General features: G+C 51.6%; 2 protein-coding genes across 11 annotated transcripts in view; one reads left to right on the top strand and one right to left on the bottom strand.

The window, feature by feature from the left end:
- The window catches only part of PPARGC1B (PPARG coactivator 1 beta), a 106,761-nt gene extending 100,683 nt beyond the window's left edge, over positions 1-6,078 (top strand). For 3 of the 4 annotated variants that reach the window (XM_034656896.1, XM_002918164.4, XM_034656895.1), the window contains exons 11-12: positions 509-663; positions 1,584-6,078. In XM_034656896.1, the coding sequence (XP_034512787.1) occupies positions 509-663; positions 1,584-1,684 (256 nt within the window). In that variant the 3' untranslated portion in view covers positions 1,685-6,078. Of the gene's footprint in view, positions 1-508; positions 664-1,583 lie in introns of those variants that run through there. The other variant, XR_002142461.2, reaches the window with a different exon arrangement.
- Positions 6,079-12,721: 6,643 nt separating this feature from the next.
- PDE6A (phosphodiesterase 6A) overlaps positions 12,722-20,032 on the bottom strand; it is a 68,755-nt gene continuing 61,444 nt past the window's right edge. For 6 of the 7 annotated variants that reach the window (XM_034656887.1, XM_034656892.1, XM_034656891.1 and 3 more), the window contains 5 exons: positions 18,838-18,901; positions 18,479-18,553; positions 16,858-16,941; positions 15,119-15,266; positions 12,722-13,275 (listed from right to left, as the gene is read on the bottom strand). In XM_034656887.1, the coding sequence (XP_034512778.1) occupies positions 13,196-13,275; positions 15,119-15,266; positions 16,858-16,941; positions 18,479-18,553; positions 18,838-18,901 (451 nt within the window). In that variant the 3' untranslated portion in view covers positions 12,722-13,195. Of the gene's footprint in view, positions 13,276-15,118; positions 15,894-16,857; positions 16,942-18,478; positions 18,554-18,837; positions 18,902-20,032 lie in introns of those variants that run through there. The other variant, XM_034656893.1, reaches the window with a different exon arrangement.

Here is a 20,032-nt window from a genome sequence, read left to right as displayed (position 1 = left end):
AGGCGGACACAGAGTTGTCTGCCACAGAGGACAAGATGTGTACACAACACCAGCTGTATTAGGGAAGGGGGCGGCCCCGTTAGCAGGCAAGCAAGTGGTGGCCGAGGCTGGCTTCGAAGGAGGCAGGAGGGGTAGAGTGGGGGTATAGTTGTGGCAAATGAGCTTCCTTGGGGGGAGGCCTGAGTGTCAATACCCTGCCCTGCCACTGTCTTTGGGCAAATTCTGAACTCCACAGAGCCAGTTTCCTCATCCCTGAGGGGGAGAAAATGCCAGTAGCCACTCACAGGGCGGTCTGAAGGCTGAGGCGCCTGGCAGATATTCTGTGAATCACCTACTCTTCCTATTTGCAGTGGAAGTCAGCCTAGCAGTTGGCATCATCTGTATGTGGGGGGCCATGCGACATGGTTACTGAATCAGTGAGGTTCTCTGCTCGTCATCTAGTTATGGGTGGGCTGAGAGTGTCATCCAAGCTGGCTCAGTCACGTGCTCCCCCGACCTCTCCCCACAGAGGCGAGAAGTACGGCTTCATCACCTACCGGTGTTCTGAGCACGCTGCCCTGTCTCTGAGGAATGGCGCTGCCCTGCGGAAACGCAATGAGCCCTCCTTCCAGCTGAGCTACGGAGGGCTCCAGCACTTCTGCTGGCCCAGACACACTGACTATGGTAAGTACCCAAGGCCCTGCCACACTCCAGAGAGACCTAAAGCCCCCTCTGGACCCAGTTCCCACCCTAAAGCTCTAATGTGCCAACTGGTATAATATCGCAGCCTGGAGGCTGCCATCTTGTTTTTCTTCCGGTCTCTGGTCTGTCTTGTCCCGTTTCAGGACTGGTACCAAGAGGCAGATTCGAAGCCCCTGTGGCCTCCTGGAAGGTCCAGTCTTGTGTTCACAGCCAGCTGGCAGAACCATGATTGACTGTCTCTTAGACCTCACAGGGCCAGTGGCTGTCCTGCTGCTTTTGGGGGGTGTTCCATGGTGGCCCCATCAGGCGGCAGGCAGCCTTGTCCATTAATGGGCCACAGCGAAATAATATTGTCACCACGCTCTCACCAATGGGGGACAATGAAGTACCATTTAGGAGAGAATGATGTGTGGAGGAGAGTCTGACACAGCCTCTGTGGTACAGGGCTGAGGGGGAGGAAATTCAGGCAGGTTCCTGGCCGGGCAGTGTTTCATTCACCTGGCTGCACGTCCACACACATGGGATCTGGTTCCGTGTCTGCACAGTGAGGGCGTCCTAGCGTTGTTGGCCACCTTATGTGACTTTGGCAGTGGTTTACTAGTGGGCAAGAAGCTGTCAGGGAAATAGATTGTATTGTAGAGTATCAGAGCTAGAGAGGAGCTGTGGGGCGCTCTAGTTGGGGCCACCATGTTCTGGAAGCAGGGAGGCCCCGAGACGTTGACGACAGGGCAGAGGTTCACAATAGGCTGGCAAAGGTCATGCTTGCTGTCTAGTGCTCTCTGAGGCCTTGGGGCACACGCGCTGCACAGGGCTGACCCTGGTGGCAGATTTGCTGATCGTCCGGCCTTTCTGCGTTGCTCACCGCCTTCCCCTCTCCTTGACTCCTCCACCCCCCTGCCCAGATTCCAATTCCGAAGAGGCCCTTCCTGCATCAGTGAAAAACAAGTACGAAGCCATGGATTTTGACAGCTTACTGAAGGAGGCCCAGCAGAGCCCGCATTGATAACAGCCTTAACCTTCGAGGAATACCTCAATACCTCAGACAAGGCCCTTCCAATATGTTTACGTTTTCAAAGAAATTAAGTATATGAGAAGGCGAGAGCGCGAGCGCGTGAGAGAACACACGAGAGAGAGAGAGACTTGAAACTGCTGTCCTTTAAAAAAAAAAATCAATGTTTACATTGAACAAAGCTGCTTCTGTCTGTGAGTTTCCATGGTGTTGATGTCCCACTGCCACAGTAGTGTCCTCGCTTCCGGCGGGCGGCCCCGGGGGCGCCTCCCACTCCACCCATGTCCCCTCGCTCCCTGACCGACTTCCCTCGTAGACGTGCAGCCATGTTCACCATAACATTTCTTGTCCGTAGTATGTGATGATGAAATTGTTACTCGTGAATAGAATCAGGATTATACACTCATTTTTAATTGAAGAAAAAAAAAGTATATCCTTAAAATAATGTATTTATGGCTCAGATGTACTGTGCCCAGGATTATTGTATCGCTTCCTTGATTTTTTAACTATGCACTGTCGTGAGGTGTTTGCCACTGAGCTGCTCTGCTCCCTCTGCCAGGAAGCCCTAGAGGTGCTGGGTGGCTGGGCTACTGGTCCCCAGGGAAGTGTGGCCTGCAGCCACAACTCGGAGCGGTGGGGAGAGGCTTCTGGGACGTTCCTGCCAAGCTCTGCCCCGTCTGTCACTGAGCAGGCGTGGGTCCAGTTCCAGGCGGAACTGTCATCTGGTGCCAGCTGGTGCTCGGAGCTTGGGCCTGGCCTGGAGTGCTCGGATCCTGGCAGGACCTTGTAAGGAAGGCGGGGTGATTCTTGTTTTTCCAGGTGAGGCAGGCGGTGCTCCAAGAGGTGATATGACTTGCCCAAGGTCCCACGGCCAGTGACGGGGCAGAGCAGTGACCCAGCCCAGGCCTCCTGATTCCTGGTCCCGTGCTCCTGCAGTAGCTGGGGTAAAGATGCATAGTTCCAGGGATTGGTAGAGGTGAGGTCAGCTACGTTGAGCCACAGGCTGGAGGCCTCTGGGCTTACTTGGAGGGTTAAGTCAACAGCCGGCTCGCCCGCATTAGGCAAGTTTAGGCTTGGGCATGTCTTGATCCAGAGGGCTCTGTGGTTTGCCTACACCTGTGGACATGCTGTCAGAGCCTCAGTGACACAACTGGAGTGGCACAGGCAGGTGATCTGGGAGCGGTCATCCTTCTGGGGCCAGCCACCCACCCATCCTCCTCCTACCAGCTTGTCTTCCCCTTTTCCTCACCTGTACTGTTGTTTGGGTGGCAGGGGGAACAGAAGGGGCGTGTGAGGGCCGGGGGTGGATAAGACAATCTCCAGTGTCCTTTCCAACTTAGACAACATTCTGTGTGGGCTTTACTTTAAATATGTTCTTGAGTGATGTCAGACCATGTCCAGCTTGGATGTTCTGCCGGTGCCTTGGGGGCTGTTCATAAGGGAAAGCATGGCCAGGCAGGGTATGAGCTCGTTACCTGTACTTCAGACAGAGCGGCTCCAACTTCATCTCGTTCAGATGTCAGGGTTCCTTGGGAAATTTTTGTATTGAAAAGAAAAGAGAAAAAGTCCTGCTTGCTTTAAAATGTTTGGAATTAGCTCATTAAATTCAACAAGCTAATTCAATCTATTGTTCCTGCCAGGCTTAGAACTTTGAGAATTAGTAGTTGATCATTATTATTATTATTATTATTTTTAAGATGATCAAATACCTTAGTAGATATCCTGGGCCAGTGAGCTTGTCCTGGGAGGTGAGCATATTTCAGGCCCATGGAGAAGGCTGGAGGAAATGGGCTTTAGAAGAAATAGGGAATTTGAGCTCCTGTGTATCAAGTCACTTGACCTTCCTGGGCCCCAGCTTCCTTTTCTATGAAATGGACTGAGGGGGAGAAGTAGGCAAGTTGATTTCTAAGGTCCCTGCCAGCTCTGAGTCTTAGCTTCTGGCAAAGGTGGTATCTAGCTCTAGATAGCAAGTACGTGGCACACATACCACTATTTCCACATCCTTGGCCAGTGGCAGACATAACTAATCGACTACAGCACTCACGTTCTTTGAGCTTGAGAGTTCTTTTAGAGCTCTCAACACAGAGCTCTGGGCAGCCATTACTAATGGATCAGAGTTTAACTAAACCATTTGACATCCTGGTCTGATCTTTGAAAGGTTTCCATCATGCAGAACCAAATGGTTTCATGCTGGCCCATCCCTGTCTATCATGTCCTGATCTTTGAGAGAACATTCTGCTAAAGCCATTCATTGGCACAGGACTCCCAGTAATACTGTGACATGCAACCCCCACTTGGGTGGGGGGGGAGCAAGTGGAACAGCAGACATGAAATGTTTGAGGGAGCTGGGAAACCAGAAAAAGGGACTTTCTGCAGCACAGACTTGAACATTGTAAATTCCTTTTTATAGCTGTTCACTGCCTGGCACACAGTAGGCACACAATAAATGGTCACGGAATGCAATAGAATAGAATTTAAATCTGTCCGCTGCCTCCTGTCAGTCCTGACTGGCACCCAGGAGTATACTGAGGGTTCATCCTGTGGAAACCAGTAGGAAGGAGCTTGAGGTTCAGAGTCTGGAGAGCTGGGTTGAGTCTTGGCTCCACCAAGAACTTGGTGACCTTGCTAAGTCACAGAACCCCTCCCCCTCCCCCCTGCTCCAGAAGGAGTTGGACTAGAGGTTCTCTAAGCCCCTCCTACTTGTTTCTTCCTTGATGTGCCCTAGGCCAGAGATTCTGCCCTGGGCAGGTGGTACGGGAGGGTAAAGACAGATTTTTAGTGGAAGGCCAGTCCCTTTCTCCCCTCTTCTGGGTCAGCTGAGGCTGCCCATCACCTCAGATGACTACAGGGCACTCAAAGTTACATAGATACTGGCCCTGGAGCAGAGCAGAGATCCGAGCATGACCGTGCCTAAGGTCAGGGCTGGCTGCCGTGGGAGAGGATGCCGGCCGAGAGCACCACTCCATTTCTGCTTGCCATCCCATCCCTGAAAGGCTACAAGTTCTAAAATGGACCGAGCCTGCAGACAACCTCTGCCCGGAAGACTCATTCGGTGCTGTGTGTTTCTAACCAAGGAGACTCCAAGGTCTCCAGGAAGACTTGTCCCCCTTGGTCTCTTGCCCACTATGCTGAGGAGTAACCCAGAGGGAGCAGCTGCCACTGGCAACCATCTCATTGTAGCTCTGTCCTCGTGTTTGCCCTGGGTGATGTTTACATGTGATTGCCATCAAAGCTTACTGTAGACTGTGTTGACAGCCGCCCACGACGGGCAGGTTGCACTGTCCATCTGTGTGCTGTGCTGGTGTTTCCAGAAATGTCCGATCCAACCGCTAAGTGGAATTCTTCATCTCCTTCCTCAGTCGGTACCGGGCTGAATCAGAATCCTCACTCTTGGGGGTTCTGGTTACCGAAGGAAAATGCATCAAAGAATATGAGTGGATGGAGTGCAGAGAAGCCCCCCGCCCCCCCACCCCCGGCCCATCACAGCTTGCTCCCGAGCCAGGAAACGGCTTTGAGGCAAAGAGCCACCAGTCAGGTGTCCGCATCCGCTGGGAGGCCTCGCAGTGCGGCGTGTTGGCCGTGCTCAGGGGAGAGGCAGGACTTGGGGGACAGGAGGAGGAAGGGAGGAGTGCTCTGAGCTGCAGACGTTCAGTCCTGATGTAGGAAGAGACGCACTGAGAAGTCTTTCATCGCGTAGAGCCTGTGCTGGTTGAAGTTTTGAGAGCGATTCTTCTAGGCGTGTGCAGCGTGCCTGCCAAGGCCACCGCGCGAGTGGTGAGAGGAGGTGGCAGGGAGGGCGTTGACGCGTGGCCCTTCTGCGTGGACCGGGAGAATCTCACCCCAGGCCTTGGGCTCCACTGAAATCCCAGCCGAGCCTGCGGCTTGAGAGAGGGGCCATCCCAGCCATGAAGCAGCACCGACCCCAGGCCGGTGGGTTGGTCTGACTCGCTGGCGGCAACACCGCAGTATTTTTCTTAGCATCTGAGTTTCACCAGTTACCCTCAGATAGGACTAAGGGAAGACGTGGGATGCAGAGTAGCAAATAAAGCGAACCTCATGGTTTTTTTGGCCAAAGAAGAGGGACCCCCTCCCCCCTTCCCCCTGGGGCAGAAGGAGAGCAGTTAGTGGTTCCGTGCAGTGTGTTGAAGTTGGCCCCCACGTCCCGGGGGGTTTGCCCACAGAGGTGGGCTCCAGGGCTGTATGCTGGGTCCGGCGGTACAGGGTACATGGAGGGAGAGCTCGGGGGCTGGGAAACCCACAGAAATGCCCTTGGCCCCAAACAGACGCTGGGTTGGGGGAGGAGCCCCGGGAGCGGCCGCAGGACGTCAGGCAGTAGGCAGAGGCGGACTTCGGGGTGAACCAATAAAAGCACTTTGAGAAAACCACAACACGTCAGCCTGGCTCCATGTTTCTACACTGGCAAATATGGGTCTCCTGCGGCTGTGTGAGGTCCTCTCCTAGGGACTGGGCTGGGGTCGGGAGGGGGGCTGGTCGGAGCGGGGAGCAAGATCCCTTCCTAAATAGTGGCAGAGTCCATCCTAGGGCCAGCCCTTTGCTGGCCCTTTTGTTGGAGGCCCTAGAGAAAGGGAACAGTGAGTTTCGATCTTGGTACCTACTTTTACGTATGTATAAAAAGCTAAAACAGCCCAGCTGACGGAAATGGGTTTCCAGAGCAAGTCACCTAACTATAAGCCATCTCAGTGAGAAACCTGAGGTTTCTCACTTACTGTGTATTCTGGGGCCTCTGTTCCCTCAACTGACAAAGGAGAGCATTGGACGGAAGGAGCACCAAGGTCCCTGTGGAACCCGATAGGCTCAGGTGCCCCCCCGCCCCGGGAGCATCAGGAATCCGTCCCTCACCTATGGAACCAGTGTCATCCTCTGGCTGCGCCCAGCTCGAGTCCCTGGTGACAGTTCTCTGCGAGGTCACCAGCCAGCAGCAGATGTGCACCCACATGGTCCTGGCCGAGTTCCCTTGTATGAGGAGGCCAGCTCCCCAGGACAGATCTAAGCCATAGTTTCTTGTGGGGATGGTGAGACGTTCGGCCCCAGCTTGGCCAGGTGGTGGTTTCGAATCTCACATTAGCCTTGTCATCGTCCCCACCGAACAGCTTTTAATCCGAATGTTGTGACCACTTGGCTGTTTCTCTCTTGCTCTCAGACGATACTAGCAATACACTTGTTTTTTTTTTCAAAACAGCTTAACGTAGGCACTTTTCACACGTTTCCTTCAAATGATTGTAAAACCTGTGGGGCAACCGGAGGCTTTGATCACACTGCATACGTTTTAGGGCAGCTTTTGCTTCTGGTTTCTTTGATAATCCGGCAGTGGTGGCTGAGGCTTTGAGGCCCCGGGGGACAGGTTTTCAGATATTCTGGTTCTTTGGAATGCCTTGCACATGCAGAAGCAGCATAGAAATCCAGCTCCCCGAACCGGGGGCTTGCAGAATGTGGTTCTGTAGGTTGTCCGTCCCTGGGCGGAACGACACCGCAAAGACGTGTTTCTATAGCTGAACCCCCTCTATGCTGTATGTTTTGTCAAAGGATCCTGCAAGGAAGCCCGAGAGCCTCCTTCCCCACTTGGCCAGCCTTGCTCGTGGGTGACTGGTGAAGGGATTGGTTAGCTTCCACCTCCACTTTGCCTTATCAACGTCTGGTCGCCCTCTAGTGGCCAAAGACTGTATCCACCAGCTACCCAGATGGAAGGCAAAGAAATCCTTTCGGGCACCTTGCTGTCCAACACCAATTTGGGGAATTAAATGTCATGGCCTGAGGGAACTGTCTATGTGTTTAGAACCCAGTGTCACACAGTCAGAAGCAAGCACTTAGTAGACTCTTGCACAGACTGAGAAGCACAGTAGTTATCCTGTGGGCAGAGGAGACGGGAGTGGACCCCGTGTCCAGGGGCCGGGGAGGGGGTTACTCTAACTGCAATACTAGCAGCCCAGCTGCTGACCTTGTTACGTGAACCTGAACCTCGGGTCGGTGGCCCGCACCGTACCCTCGGGGCGAGCAAAGAGGTTGGGTGTGAGGATTCTGGGGGGGGGGAGGTGGCGCTGGGGGGCCTGGCCATTGCCTTTGTTACGGTCCACTAAATAGCCAAACAGGTTTCTTGGTTTGTTTTTCTATTTTGTATTTAAAAATGTTGTCAAGTGTTTTTGTGTTAGGAATAAAAAGTCATAAACTATTCCCAACTTTGTTTCTTGAGGGGTGCTCTGATTCCGATGGAAACAGGTTGGAGATCTCAAGGGGTGTGTGGTCAGGGTGGTCAGTGGAACAGGGAGGTGGACCACCCGGATTTCCAGATGGTCTCTGGGGAAGATGACCATCCGGAAGTCTGGCTCAGTGCAGTCTGCTCTGGAAATTCACGCCCACCCCCTTGTGCCACGGTATTAGCATTGGCTTTGAACATCTGCTTCCTCCAGAGGCCGCTGCTAAGGTTGAAACCAACACAAGATCCCTCTCCCCAACTCCGGTTTTCTAGAGAGATGGTGTCTGTAGCCAGCCTTAATCGACTGGGCGAGGTGGTCCCTATGGTCCCTTCCAGCATTTCCAAATCTTGGACTCAAATCCTTTTCTCTTGGTGTAACCATGCAGCCTAGAGAATTCTGAGCAATAGGGAGCCAGGGCTTTCGCCGGCTCTGTGACAGGGTCAAACCAGGGAATGGCTAAACTTGTCAGGTTTGGGCATCCCCAGGGGTACTACTGTAGGCATTATTTATTGGGAAGCTCAACAAGGTAACTACAGCCTGGGGTGCGTGAGCGCAAGGCTGTGTGTGTGTGTGTGTGTGTGTGTGTCTGCTCGCGTGCACGCCTGTGTTTGTGTGTATGTGTGGGATTACATTGATGCATTTCTTGAGAAAGGTGCAAGAATTTCACCTACACAGAGGGACACATCTGCTTTGTTATTTATAATAGAAAGCTAAATTTTAATTTTTTAAAGGACACTGCTAATGATTGAGAATCGAGTTTTTAGTTTTGCTATTTTTTTTAATTGGTAGAGGATTTTTATATATTTTTTCCATTTTGTTGGGTTGTGTCCTTATTTATATAAATACTTTATCTGTAAGAGGCAAGGAAGATACCTTCTTTGCTTTTAATTACTGTGGTTGTCATCGTCCCTATTTTATTTCTGGTGTGATTTATCTGTCTTACCTTCTAAATGAGAAACTGTTGCCCTGTATTTGTACATTGTCAGATTCTATAGTTTCATAGATAATTTAACCAAATTGCTCTATGTATTATTATTCCGTGAGTATAAAGTTCTATTTTAACGTCTGTAAATACTCCAGAACTGGCTTCTTTCCTCGGACTCCCACTGCGGGGTTACTGTTTACATCACAAAACTGTAGAATTTCTGTGCTCATGTACTGTAAATAGTGAAGTGATCTGCTTATAAATAAACTTAACAAATACACTATGGAGATTAAAAAAGAAAATATCACCCACAGCCCCGTTGAGGTGTGTCTTTATTTGTCGGCGTGCTCGCTGAGGGACACCCCACCTGCCAAGTGGGAAAAGGATTCTGGTTTTGGGGTCACTTTCCCGGAGAAGAGCCTGGTCAAGGTGCCCCCCCCTCCCCGCCCCACATGCCCTCTGAGCTCCCTTTTCCTTCTGTCACATTGCATGGCGATCGGGAACCAGTCAGGCTCAGCCTCCCACAACAGCCATTCCATGACCAGCTTTTCTCCATGACTTTTTGAAAGTTCTCCCACTTTCTGCACAAGGACTTCCTTGTCTGGCTGCAGCTCCTTTTTCACACGAGTGCACTAAATAAACATGCGGAAAGCGATATTTTGACATGTTTTCAAGCAAAACACTCACCAACTGACAACTGCAAAACAGTGTCTGGTCCAAAAAAAAAGAAAAAAGAAAAAACCACACACAGAAAAAAACGTTTCTGGCCAGAGGATCTGAAGAACAGACGAACCGTGTGCTACATTTGGGTGACTTTGAGCTGTTTCCTTTGCTCACTGAGCCCCAGCAGGAGCAGTGACTGTCCGTCTTGGACGTGTGTGTCATTTCCTTGGTTTGAAGCTCTTGCGGGTTTAGCCTTTATTTCGCCTTAAAACTGCTCTAGCTTTATTTTCTAGGTGCAGTTTGAATGCAAGAGCCGCACGGATCCACAGGGTGGAAACATTGGTGAGGAAAATCATAGATCCAGGAGAACAAGTACAATAAGCCATTCCATTTTATGTTCTGTGCAAGCTATTTTCAAGTCATTGATTTCCTGCGTAAACTAGCTCTCGTTTTCAGGTGGTTTATTTTCGCCGTCTGGAAATGGTTCGGATTTCTGCAGTTGGCGAGGAGCCCGTCACGGTATTTCCCATGCAGATGAATGGGAGTGTTGACGCCAGGCAGCAGGGTACCACGACGTGGGTTCGTCTTCAGCGAGGCTATCCGTGGGACTGATCGCTCGGTATCTGTCGTCCCCTTGATTGATGGAAAAGTCCAGGAAAGCGGGGCTGCTTCTCTGTTCATGGCAGGGTGCCCAGGCCTATTGCTCAGGAATTCCTGAGTGGGCGAGTGCGTGGATCCTATCCGTGGCCTGATGACTGGACGCAGCTAGGGAGGCAGCCAAGCCACGGAGTCACAGGAATAACCCCTTCAAAGATGCAGTCAATGGTGTGGGAGATTTAGAGGCTCGAGACCTGTGTTGGAGACCCAACTCTGCCACTTCCACGTCGTGCACGCTTGCACAAGCCACCTCCTTGGCCCCTGGTCTCCCCGAGTGTGCAACAAGATGATCTGCTTAGATGAATTCAGAGGTCGCTTACGTTCTAAAAAGGCTGATTCTCAGAAGCAGTATGGTGTGGGGAAAATGGTTACGAGCCAGGAGTCTGGTGTCAGGCTGTTTGGCTTTGAGTCTTGACTCCACCACTTACCAGCTGGGTGTCCTCGGGCAGGTTTCTTAACCTCTCTGAGTCTCGTCCTCATGTGATAAATGGGGCTAAGTGATAGTTTCTTTTTTTTTTTTTTTAAAGATTTTATTTATTTATTTGACAGAAAGACAGCCAGCAAGAGAGGGAACACAAGCAGGGGGAGTGGGAGAGGAAGAAGCAGGCTCCCAGCGGAGGACCCTGATGTGGGGCTCGATCCCAGCACTCTGGGATCATGCCCTGAGCTGAAGGCAGACGCTTAACGACTGAGCCACCCAGGCACCCCATCTTTTTTTTTTTTTTAAGATTTTATTTTTTTGACAGAGAGACAGCCAGCGAGAGAGGGAACACAAGCAGGGGGAGTGGGAGAGGAAGAAGCAGGCTCTCAGTGGAGGAGCCTGATGTGGGGCTCGATCCCAGAATGCTGGGATCATGCCCTGAGCCGAAGGCAGACGCTTAACAACTGAACCACCCAGGCGCCCCTAAGTGATAGTTTCTACCCCGTAGGGTTCTGAGGGTGAAAACAGGTCGTGAACAGTACCTAGGACATCATAGGAGGTGCTTAATCAACGTAAGCTGCTATCGTCATGCACGGTCTTACTGGTGCTGGCCATTAGCCCCGTGCGAGGCATGGCAGGGACTGGGACTCTCATGTGACATATGGGGAAGGCTGAGGACTGGGGAGAGCAGAGGGAACCTGCCCAAGGAATGGAGCCAGGACCAGCATCTGTATGTTCCTGAGTGTCCCCTCTCCCCTTTATCCTGCCACTTAGCCACTACATGTGGCGTGCTTGGGGACATGTCTCTGTTTAAAGGCCGCAGCTCTGAGAGTGTCAATTTCGGGAGGGCAGAAAATCTAACTCCAGAGTAAAAGATGAGGGTTCCAGACCCAGCCCCCTAGTGACATCCTGACCTGTAAACCTGGGCAGGGCTCATGCACCAGGAGCCAGGACTGATCAGCTGTGGCAGTCACAGGGACATATGCTCTGTACGCCGTGTTCTCCACGACTTCGGGGATCTGGAGGGAAGCCAGGGACCTGTGCTGCAAACTTGGCCCAGCTCATCCCTTCACTGGCCTGCCTGCCTCGTTTATGTAAAAAGGTTAGAGGAGATCCCTGGTTTACACCGAGTTTGGGGAAACCTTCTGGTCCCCTCCTCCAAGCAAATGCTTTAATATGTTAGCTTCTGCTTTAATACATTCTCTCTGGGAGGAAGAGAAGTTCTAGAGCTATCATCCACCTCGAGAAGAACCGGGGTCAAAGGAGCATGTCAGACACCAGCACAAGGAGGCAAAGGGGTAAATCCAGAATATGGGACAGCTGACACTTGTTTCTGCAACAAGTCACTGGCAGAGGAAAAAGAGGAGGGAGAACTTTCGTAGACTAAAAGAGGCCTCAGAGACGTAATAGTTAAGTGTGAAACTCGTTTGGGTCAGAATCAAGCAAACCAACTAATTAGGACACTTTTGCACCATTGGGGGCAAGGCAATGAAGGACAGGCACCCCAGGTGAGCTCCCCAGAAAGCAGCCTCTGCAGTGTTCTTGGTCTGCAGGTGTTGACTAAGGAGTGCCCGTGGGACCAACACCTGGGGAAGGGAAGGGAGTAGGAATGCGCAGAGCGAGAAGCTGAGCTGTGATGGAGCTCCGGTGGCAGCCTTGGTGACCCCATGAGGAGTCCTGGAGCTAGAAGGGCCCTTTGAAGTGGTCCTGTGTGGGGCTAAGGTGACTGCACCTTAACACCTGGCATGGCTCTGTCATTGCATGTAGGCCATCCTGGGAAAGGGTGTGACCTTGGGCAAAGTGTCTCCCTCCAGCTGAGGTCATGTCTGAGGGCTGCAGGGACCACAGGTCCTTTACTCTTCAGCGAAGTGTCTGTCCAACTCATCACAGCCTCTACCATGACTGGATGTATGAGGTGTTCATTTGCTGCATGTGATAATGATGTGGTTATATTAGAAAACACCCAGATGTTCTTAAAGACGTGTAATGGAGGAGTGAAATGATATGTCTGAAATGTGCTTGTAAATACTTCAGCTAAAGGGCGCCTGGCTGGCTCCTGTGGGGAAGAGCCTGCGACTTTTCATCTCAGGGTTGTGAGTTCAAGCCCCACGTTGGGTGTAGAGATTACTTCAATCAATAAACACACTTAAAAAAAAGAAAAGACCATCGATTTAATAAAGAAAATACTTCAGCTAAGAGAAAAAAATGCAAAAGAAATGTGAACGGATGGTTGAAGCAAATGTGGCAAAATCTTGATATTGGAATCTGGGTGATGAGGAGGAAGGGGTTCGTTGTACAGTTCTCTGCTTTTGAGGATCCTTGACAATTGTTTTAAGAAAACATACCATGAAAGTGTAAGAACGAAAATGATTCTAAGCAAGCAGGTGAATCTGGCCTTAATGAAATGTTTAATTGATGTCTATGAAAGCTAGCATGTGGGTTTTAGCTCAATAATACTCAAAACTGAAAAACTGTTTGAACACCGTTAGGATGTAAGCTAAATTCTCTTCCAGCTTTCAAATGCTATTACTTTTTGACTTCACAAGCAGGTTTCCGGTTTTCCCCTGGCTTGGGTCATCTCTTTGCACGAAGGGTGGTGCATCCCGGTCAGCGGATGCCGGTCAGCATTACTGGATGCAGCAGGACTTGGATGCAGGTGCGCCCCCTGCTGGACTGGGGTTGCCTCCCGGCTGATTTCCGGCCACAGCTGCAACCAGACAACAAAGAGGACCCACTCAGGGAGAGGAGGCTACCGTGCTCTTCCCCTTCGCCCTGGTTGAGACCAAGAGTTGCAAACTCAGGGGCTTTCCGAGGCCGCCAGATAATCACACATGCAGAAGGCAAGCCAAGAGAAACCAAGAATGGGAAATAGTGTAAGAATAAGAAAAAGAGCCACACAATCATGATGATAAATGGCAACCAGCACTTGGCACCACTGTCTGGGAGACAACAGGGAGTGGTGGAGACTGGGGCAAACTGGAGAGATCCCCTGTCCTGTCTAAAGTGGGCAGTTGCCACTCAGCTCCAGCTAATTGTTTTCTTGTAGAAATGCAGACTGGTAGGGCCAAATACTGACCTTTTATTTAATTAAATTAAATTAAATTAATTAATATTTTATTTATTCATTTTTCAGAGAGAGAGAGCGCCCAAGCAGGGGAAGCAGAAGGCATAAGGAGAAGCAGCCTCCCCTGCTGAGCTTGGAGCTCGATGTGGGACCCCATCCCAGAACCCTGGGATCATGACCTGAACTAAAAGCAGACGCTTAACCAGCTGAGCCACCCAGGCATCCCGAATACCAACCTTTTAAAATAGAAATGCTGGAAATCTGGATTTTTAAAAATCTGAAATATCCCAATTTTAAAACACGGACTGCAAATTCATGTTAAGAGAATGCAGGCCAAACAGAAGCTATCTGCAGGCTACACATGTGCACCGACCTGCCACTAGCCCCAAAGACAATTTGCAAATTAGAAAAAGATGCATTTTCCTCAGGACACTTTCCTGCTATTTCTGGAAAACTGTAATAACCATACAAACCTATGATGACTGGGGGCGCCTGGGAGGCATAGTCAGTTAAGCCTCTGACTCTTGATACCAGCTCAGGTCATGATCTCACGGTGGTGTTGGGCTCCAAGCTCAGCGTGGAGTCTGCTTGGGATTCTCTCACTCCCTCTCCCTCTGCCCCTCCCCCTGCTCACTCTCTCTCTCTCTCTCTCCCTCTCTTTAAAATATAATAAATAAATCTTAAAAAAAAAACACCCAAATCCACGATGAGTGTCCCATACAGGACACCTCCTGGGCGGTGCAAAAAGCACCACTTGCAAGAGGAAAACGGCGGCCCCACGTTTGCAGGCACCGGAGCAGAGCTGGAGCCATGACGGGGTCCACGTTAAGAACCCGGGTAGGGGGGCCATCAGAGTGGGGTCTGGACTACAAGTCATGTCCCGTGAGGAGACTGGACTCACACAGCCAGCAAAAGAAATGACTTGAGGGAGGGCGAGTGTGCTGTCATTTGGGAAGAGCTGGAGCGAACAAATCCCCTGTGATTCCTGAAGGCGGGACCGTGGCCGCCAGGTGGAGGTTTCGACGAGGAGAAGCTGAGGCTCCGGGACGAGCCTTCTCCTAGCGGTACTGGATGCAGATATCATGCAGGTAGTGAGCCCTCCATCCCTGGTAGTGTGCCCGCAAAGGCTCACAATGGTATAGAGAGCAAACACCCGACAGAGGCCAGAAATACGGCCCCTCAATTCCTTCAACCAGTGATTCTAGGTTTTCTCCTTCGCACCCATGTGGGGCCCTATGTGCACAGCCTGGGAACTGGAATCTGTCCCACATCGGCTGGGGGACCGTCGGGGATCCTTACTAGGAGGTTCCGTCTTGGGAAGCGGGCTCTGCCACTGGAGGACAGTGTGGCATGGCCACGGTGCTCCAGCTCGGCAGGCTCGGCACCCTTGTGCGCAGAGCGCGGGCACTACCAGGGGCCGGGGAGCTGAGCGGGACCAGGCCAGGTGCGCCGCGAGCGCTTGGTGTGTGGGCCCCTGTCCACAGACCTTGCTTGGCTGCCTGCTGCTTTTGCTTCTCCTCCTCCAGGGCCTGCATCTTGGCATCGTACTCGTCGGCGAGAGCCTTCCACTCCTTGCGGTTGTGGTTGATTCCATCGAGCATGGGAGTGATCTCCTCGTGGAAACGGGAGAATTCCTGGAAGAAAGAATTCCTGCACCCCTCCGGTGCAGGGACCACGCCCCAGGGCCCAGTGCCAGGGAGAGGCACGGCTGAGAACGCCCACCGCGGGAACCAGCAGCCTGGGGCCGAGGGCTTCCCGGCGCCCAGAGGTTTGCGAGCCTGCCCATGCTTCTCCCGCTTACAAACCCTCCTGTGGCCGCCCCTGTCCTTCAGGACGAAGTGCACACTTCTTCACACCGTTCTGAACCCCTCCAGAGCTGCGGCCCTCTCCCCTTCACCATTTTGAGCCCTCTGGGTAAGTAGAGTCCTCTACTGGAAGCTCCCAAAGCCTCTCCCACGTCTCACTTCATTGTAACGACTCCCTTTGCCTGTGTCCCCCAGAGGCTGTGGCCTTGGAGAGGGCAGGGACAGCAGGTGCCTTGTTTACTGGGGTGGCCCTGCCCCAGTACAGGGTCTGGGCCATAAAGACACCACGAAACCCTTGCTGAGAGAAACTGGGATTTGTGAAGGGGATTCTTAAACCACTTAACTTCAGGAACAAACATAACGCCTCTGAGCACAGCATGTTACAGCTTGTGAAGTGCTTTATCTCCTTTGATCCCCAGAAACTCCGGGGAGGTGGGAAAACAGGATGCCTCCTTCCTAGATTTTCAGGGGAGGAAATGAAGATGCAGGTTGATGGAGTCGATGGGCTCAAGGTGAGAATGGCAAATCCAGGACCCACTGCAGAGTTCCAGCCAGACTGGCTGTGCTCAGAGCTTCCTGGGTTTGCATCCAGCTCTGCCACGAGCTGTGTGACCATGGGGAGGTGACCTACAGAGCTCAGCCTCAGCCCGAAAGTCAGGACAGTCTAGTACCTACCTCACAGGGCTGTGATAGCGCATGGAGGGCGCTCAGCCTCGCCCACCTGGTTTAGTGATCTTGCTGATGGTAGTGGGGAGTGCAGTTACTCTGCCCTGTTGCTCCCAGGACCCCAGCTAGCCACGGTATTTCAGACAGGCACCTGTCCTCTCTAGCACAGCAGAAAGAGCCCTGGGCTAGGGATTGGGTACCCTGGCTCTAGTCCTGGCTCAGGGCTGACTCCAGCAATGCTGGCCCTGTCATTTCTCATGTCTGGCCTCTGCCTCCTCAGGTTACACAGGACCAAAATAAAAATAACAAATGCGAAGCGGTTGGTAGCACAATTCACACGGAGTTGGGAGCAGTGGGTTTTCAGTGGGTTTTCTCTGAGCAAGGGCTCAAAGAAATTCCAGATGATCTTTTGACAACTGGTTTACCTTGGCCTATCACATTTCCACCAGCTAGGGAAGTTAAGAGAGTGTATGTCTGATATGCCTCCCCCTTTCCTGTCTGAAACCACATGTAGTCATCTGTCCCTATGGTGTTGAGCAACTGGAGTGCGTGAAGCTCCAGGCTCTGGCCTGGGTAGATAATCACTCAAGACCCCACTGGACTGTCCAGAGGACCAAATGCCATTGCGGATGAGAAGATCTTTGTAAAATGTCACCCACCAGTCACTTGCCAGGGTTTATGATTCCTGATGGTGTTTGGGAATCCGGGGTTTATCAAAGACACCTCATTGGGCCTGACAAAGCCAAGGACCTACCTTGTAGACAAAGGTGCAAACAAAGTCAATGAAGCCGACCTGAAGCTTGGGGAGTTCATCCGCCTTGTTTCTGTCCATCATGGGCTGTCATGGGGGAGAAAGAGTTAACTGTACCAGGCTCCTCCTGGCAGGATGAATTAAAAGGGACCCACCCTTAGCCTAGGAAGCATTCTTGTTCAGAACAAAACAAAACAAAAAAACCAACTAGAACTCATCAAGTTTCCAGATCTGACTAGCGGTTTGCGAAAAATATGGGGATAAAGGAACATATTAAATAACACCATGAGGGTGCAGTCAGCCGAGTCCAGACTGTGGGAAACGACACAACAGAAGACCCGTCTGTGGTCTTCAACAAATAAATACGTGGCAAAAACCAAAACAAAAACCAGGAGAAAAATGCTGTGTATTGAAAGAGACTCAAGAGACATGACAACCAGAGGGAGTGTGGTCCTTGACTGGATCCTGATTTGAACTAATCAACCAAATTGTTTTTCTCGATCAGTGGAAATGAGCAGAGATTGGATGATATTAAAGAATTATTACTAATGTTGTGAGCGTCACAATGGTATCGGTGGGTGTGCCCTCCGCGTGAGCAGGTGTGTGCCGCATGTTTTTCTTATCACTTAGGGGCGCGTACTAACATCTTACAGAAAAAATGATAACATCTGGAATTCACTTCAAAATAATTCAACCAAAAGATAAGAAAATGCCTGAGGGTGGAGGAATAGATTAAATGACAATGGCTGTCACTAGTGGTTGTGGTTGAACCTGACAATGGGTCTGGAGTTCTTCACTAGTCCCTCTACAGGTTAAAATGCAGAGAAGATAGAAGAGAGGTAAAAATCTGTGGCCCCCTGCTATTCAGGTTGGGACCCTCCCTGCTCGCTTCCACTTGGGCTCGCACACCCCTCAGTGCCTGTACCATCCCTCAGCCCCTGCCCAAGCCTCACATGGGTGCCCCCGCATCCTCAGCCCTGCCCCAAGCTTCACCCGTCCCCATCTCGATCCATGGCTCGGTCCTCAGTATGTCGCTCCCTCCTACCCTGGATCTGCTTCCTAGCCCTGCCCTTGCTCAGGGCCTTAGTGAACCTCTCACTGGGCTCCGTGGCCTGGCGACTGTCCTAGCCAAGCCTACTTTCAATGCTGATGGGCGTTCAGCTTACCAAAGTCTTCCCCTTGTACGCTCTGTACTGTTATAACAAGGCCTGGGGAGTTGGCCCCCTAGACTATTGGAACCGGGAGGAAATCTGTTTTGGGGTCCACTTGTCCACCTCTACTTAGCTAAGGGAGCCAAGGATATGTACCCAAGCTTGAGGAGGGCTTATGATTTAGGAAGGCACCCATTCTCCAGGCCCACCTCCAGAGTTTCTGCTTAGGCCGGTCTAGGGAGGGGCCTGTGAATTTGCATCTCTACAATGTTTCCAAGGAATGAGGTGGATGGTAATCCAGGGACCATACTTTGAAAACTGGTGCATTAGGAAAAGGTCATCGCTATGGTAAGATCACACATGCCTATGTCAGGGGTCACGTCTGCCTATCAGGATGAGATCACACACACGCAGCATCAGGCTGACGTTCGCCCCCCAGCCCCGTCCCTTCCCCGCCCCCCACCGCTACTCACAATGGGGTTCTGTTGCAGCACCGTGCGCTCCAGGTCACCTTGTTCCCAGAATTCGGCAGCAACCAGCAGGGCTACCTGCAAGGGGCCAGACCCCCCCCGCCACCCCCCCACCCCCAAAGTCAAGCCCCAGCCTGGATGCTCCTACCACTGCTCCCACCCTTCCTGGGTTTCCAGCTCAACATAAACCTAAATCCCACCCCTGCCTCGCCGCCCCCTTTGCTGTCATCACTGGAGCGGCACTAAAGTGGTTTCCGTGTCTTGGCAGATGAGACGGAGGTGGGCTGCTTCTGGAACTCGGAGTCCAAGCCTCTGTCATGATGCCAGGACTCCCCTCTTCTCAGGTCAAGAGGGCTCCATACCTTACTCTGCACCTCCCAGGGCTTGGTGATGGCTGAGAGATCACAGGCGGTCATCATCATGGCCCTGCACACAAGGACACCATCCATCAGCCCGGAGCTAATCCAGGCTGCAGGTGCTGGCTCATTGCAACTCTCCCTCCTTTCTCTGCACCACATCGCAAGGAGGGGGTCACCGCGGCATTGCGTCTGGAGGTCAGGCTTTGAAGTCAGACAGAGGTTAAAATCCTGCCTTTGTCCATTACCAGCAGTGTGGCATGGGGCAATTAAACCAACCTCTGTAAGCCTCGGTTTCCTTATCTGTAATAATAATGGTATTTTCCTCGTGAAATGGGTGCAAGATTAAATGAGATAAGGTGTGCAAAAATCTTAGCAGAGGGTCCGGACATAGTACGTGCACAATAAATACTGGTGATCATTGTGAACATCTATTGGGTTTGTCTTATGCGACACGCACTGTGCCAGGCACTTTGAAACATCGATTTCATGTCAATCTCAGCCCCTCTTCAGAGTTCTTTCTCTCCTGTCTAGCGGACACCAGCGTTTCTCAAGCTTTATCTCACCATCCTCCACCTTCCACATCAAACAGCCTCAACACACATTTTTTTCCGTAATCACTCCGCCATGAAATCCTAATACCATAGATGCGCTGTGTATCTGCTTGGAGGCCACAAGTCACTGTAATGCCTAAGGCTTTGTGCTTCACCTCCAGGAACTGCTTTTTGCCCGGGGTGGAGAGTGATATCACCCCCACTAAAAATGCGGGGTATAAGAAGTCCAATGTCAGTCATCTCAGGAAGGCTTGCGTGAAGAAGTAGAGAAAGGGATTAGGGACAGAAAGAATGGAAAGATAAACTCTTAAAGCAGTTTCACAGTAACAGGAAGAAGGTAAGACAGGTATTATTACCTAGATAGGTACACTAGAAGAAGGACAAGAAGGGGACAGGGACAAAGAACTGGAGAAGGGGGAGTCGGAGAAGGTGTTTCAGAGTTGCGGGGCATAGTGGCATGCACGTCCAGGATGGGAATCCAGGCTCATGTGGTGTGGACATTACATTCCAAGCTGGGAAATGGAAACTGTAACCAAAAGCAATGGAGAGCTATTGAAGGTTGAGGACCCCGTCATGACCTCTTAGAGCTATACTGCAGGAAAGCAGGCTGGCAGCAGCTGGAGGATGGAGCGGAATGGAGAGGGTGG

This window comes from Ailuropoda melanoleuca, chromosome 3 (genome assembly GCF_002007445.2).
Source record: "Ailuropoda melanoleuca isolate Jingjing chromosome 3, ASM200744v2, whole genome shotgun sequence".
Classification (NCBI taxonomy): domain Eukaryota; kingdom Metazoa; phylum Chordata; class Mammalia; order Carnivora; family Ursidae; genus Ailuropoda; species Ailuropoda melanoleuca.
This window is presented reverse-complemented; position numbering and strand designations above follow the sequence as displayed.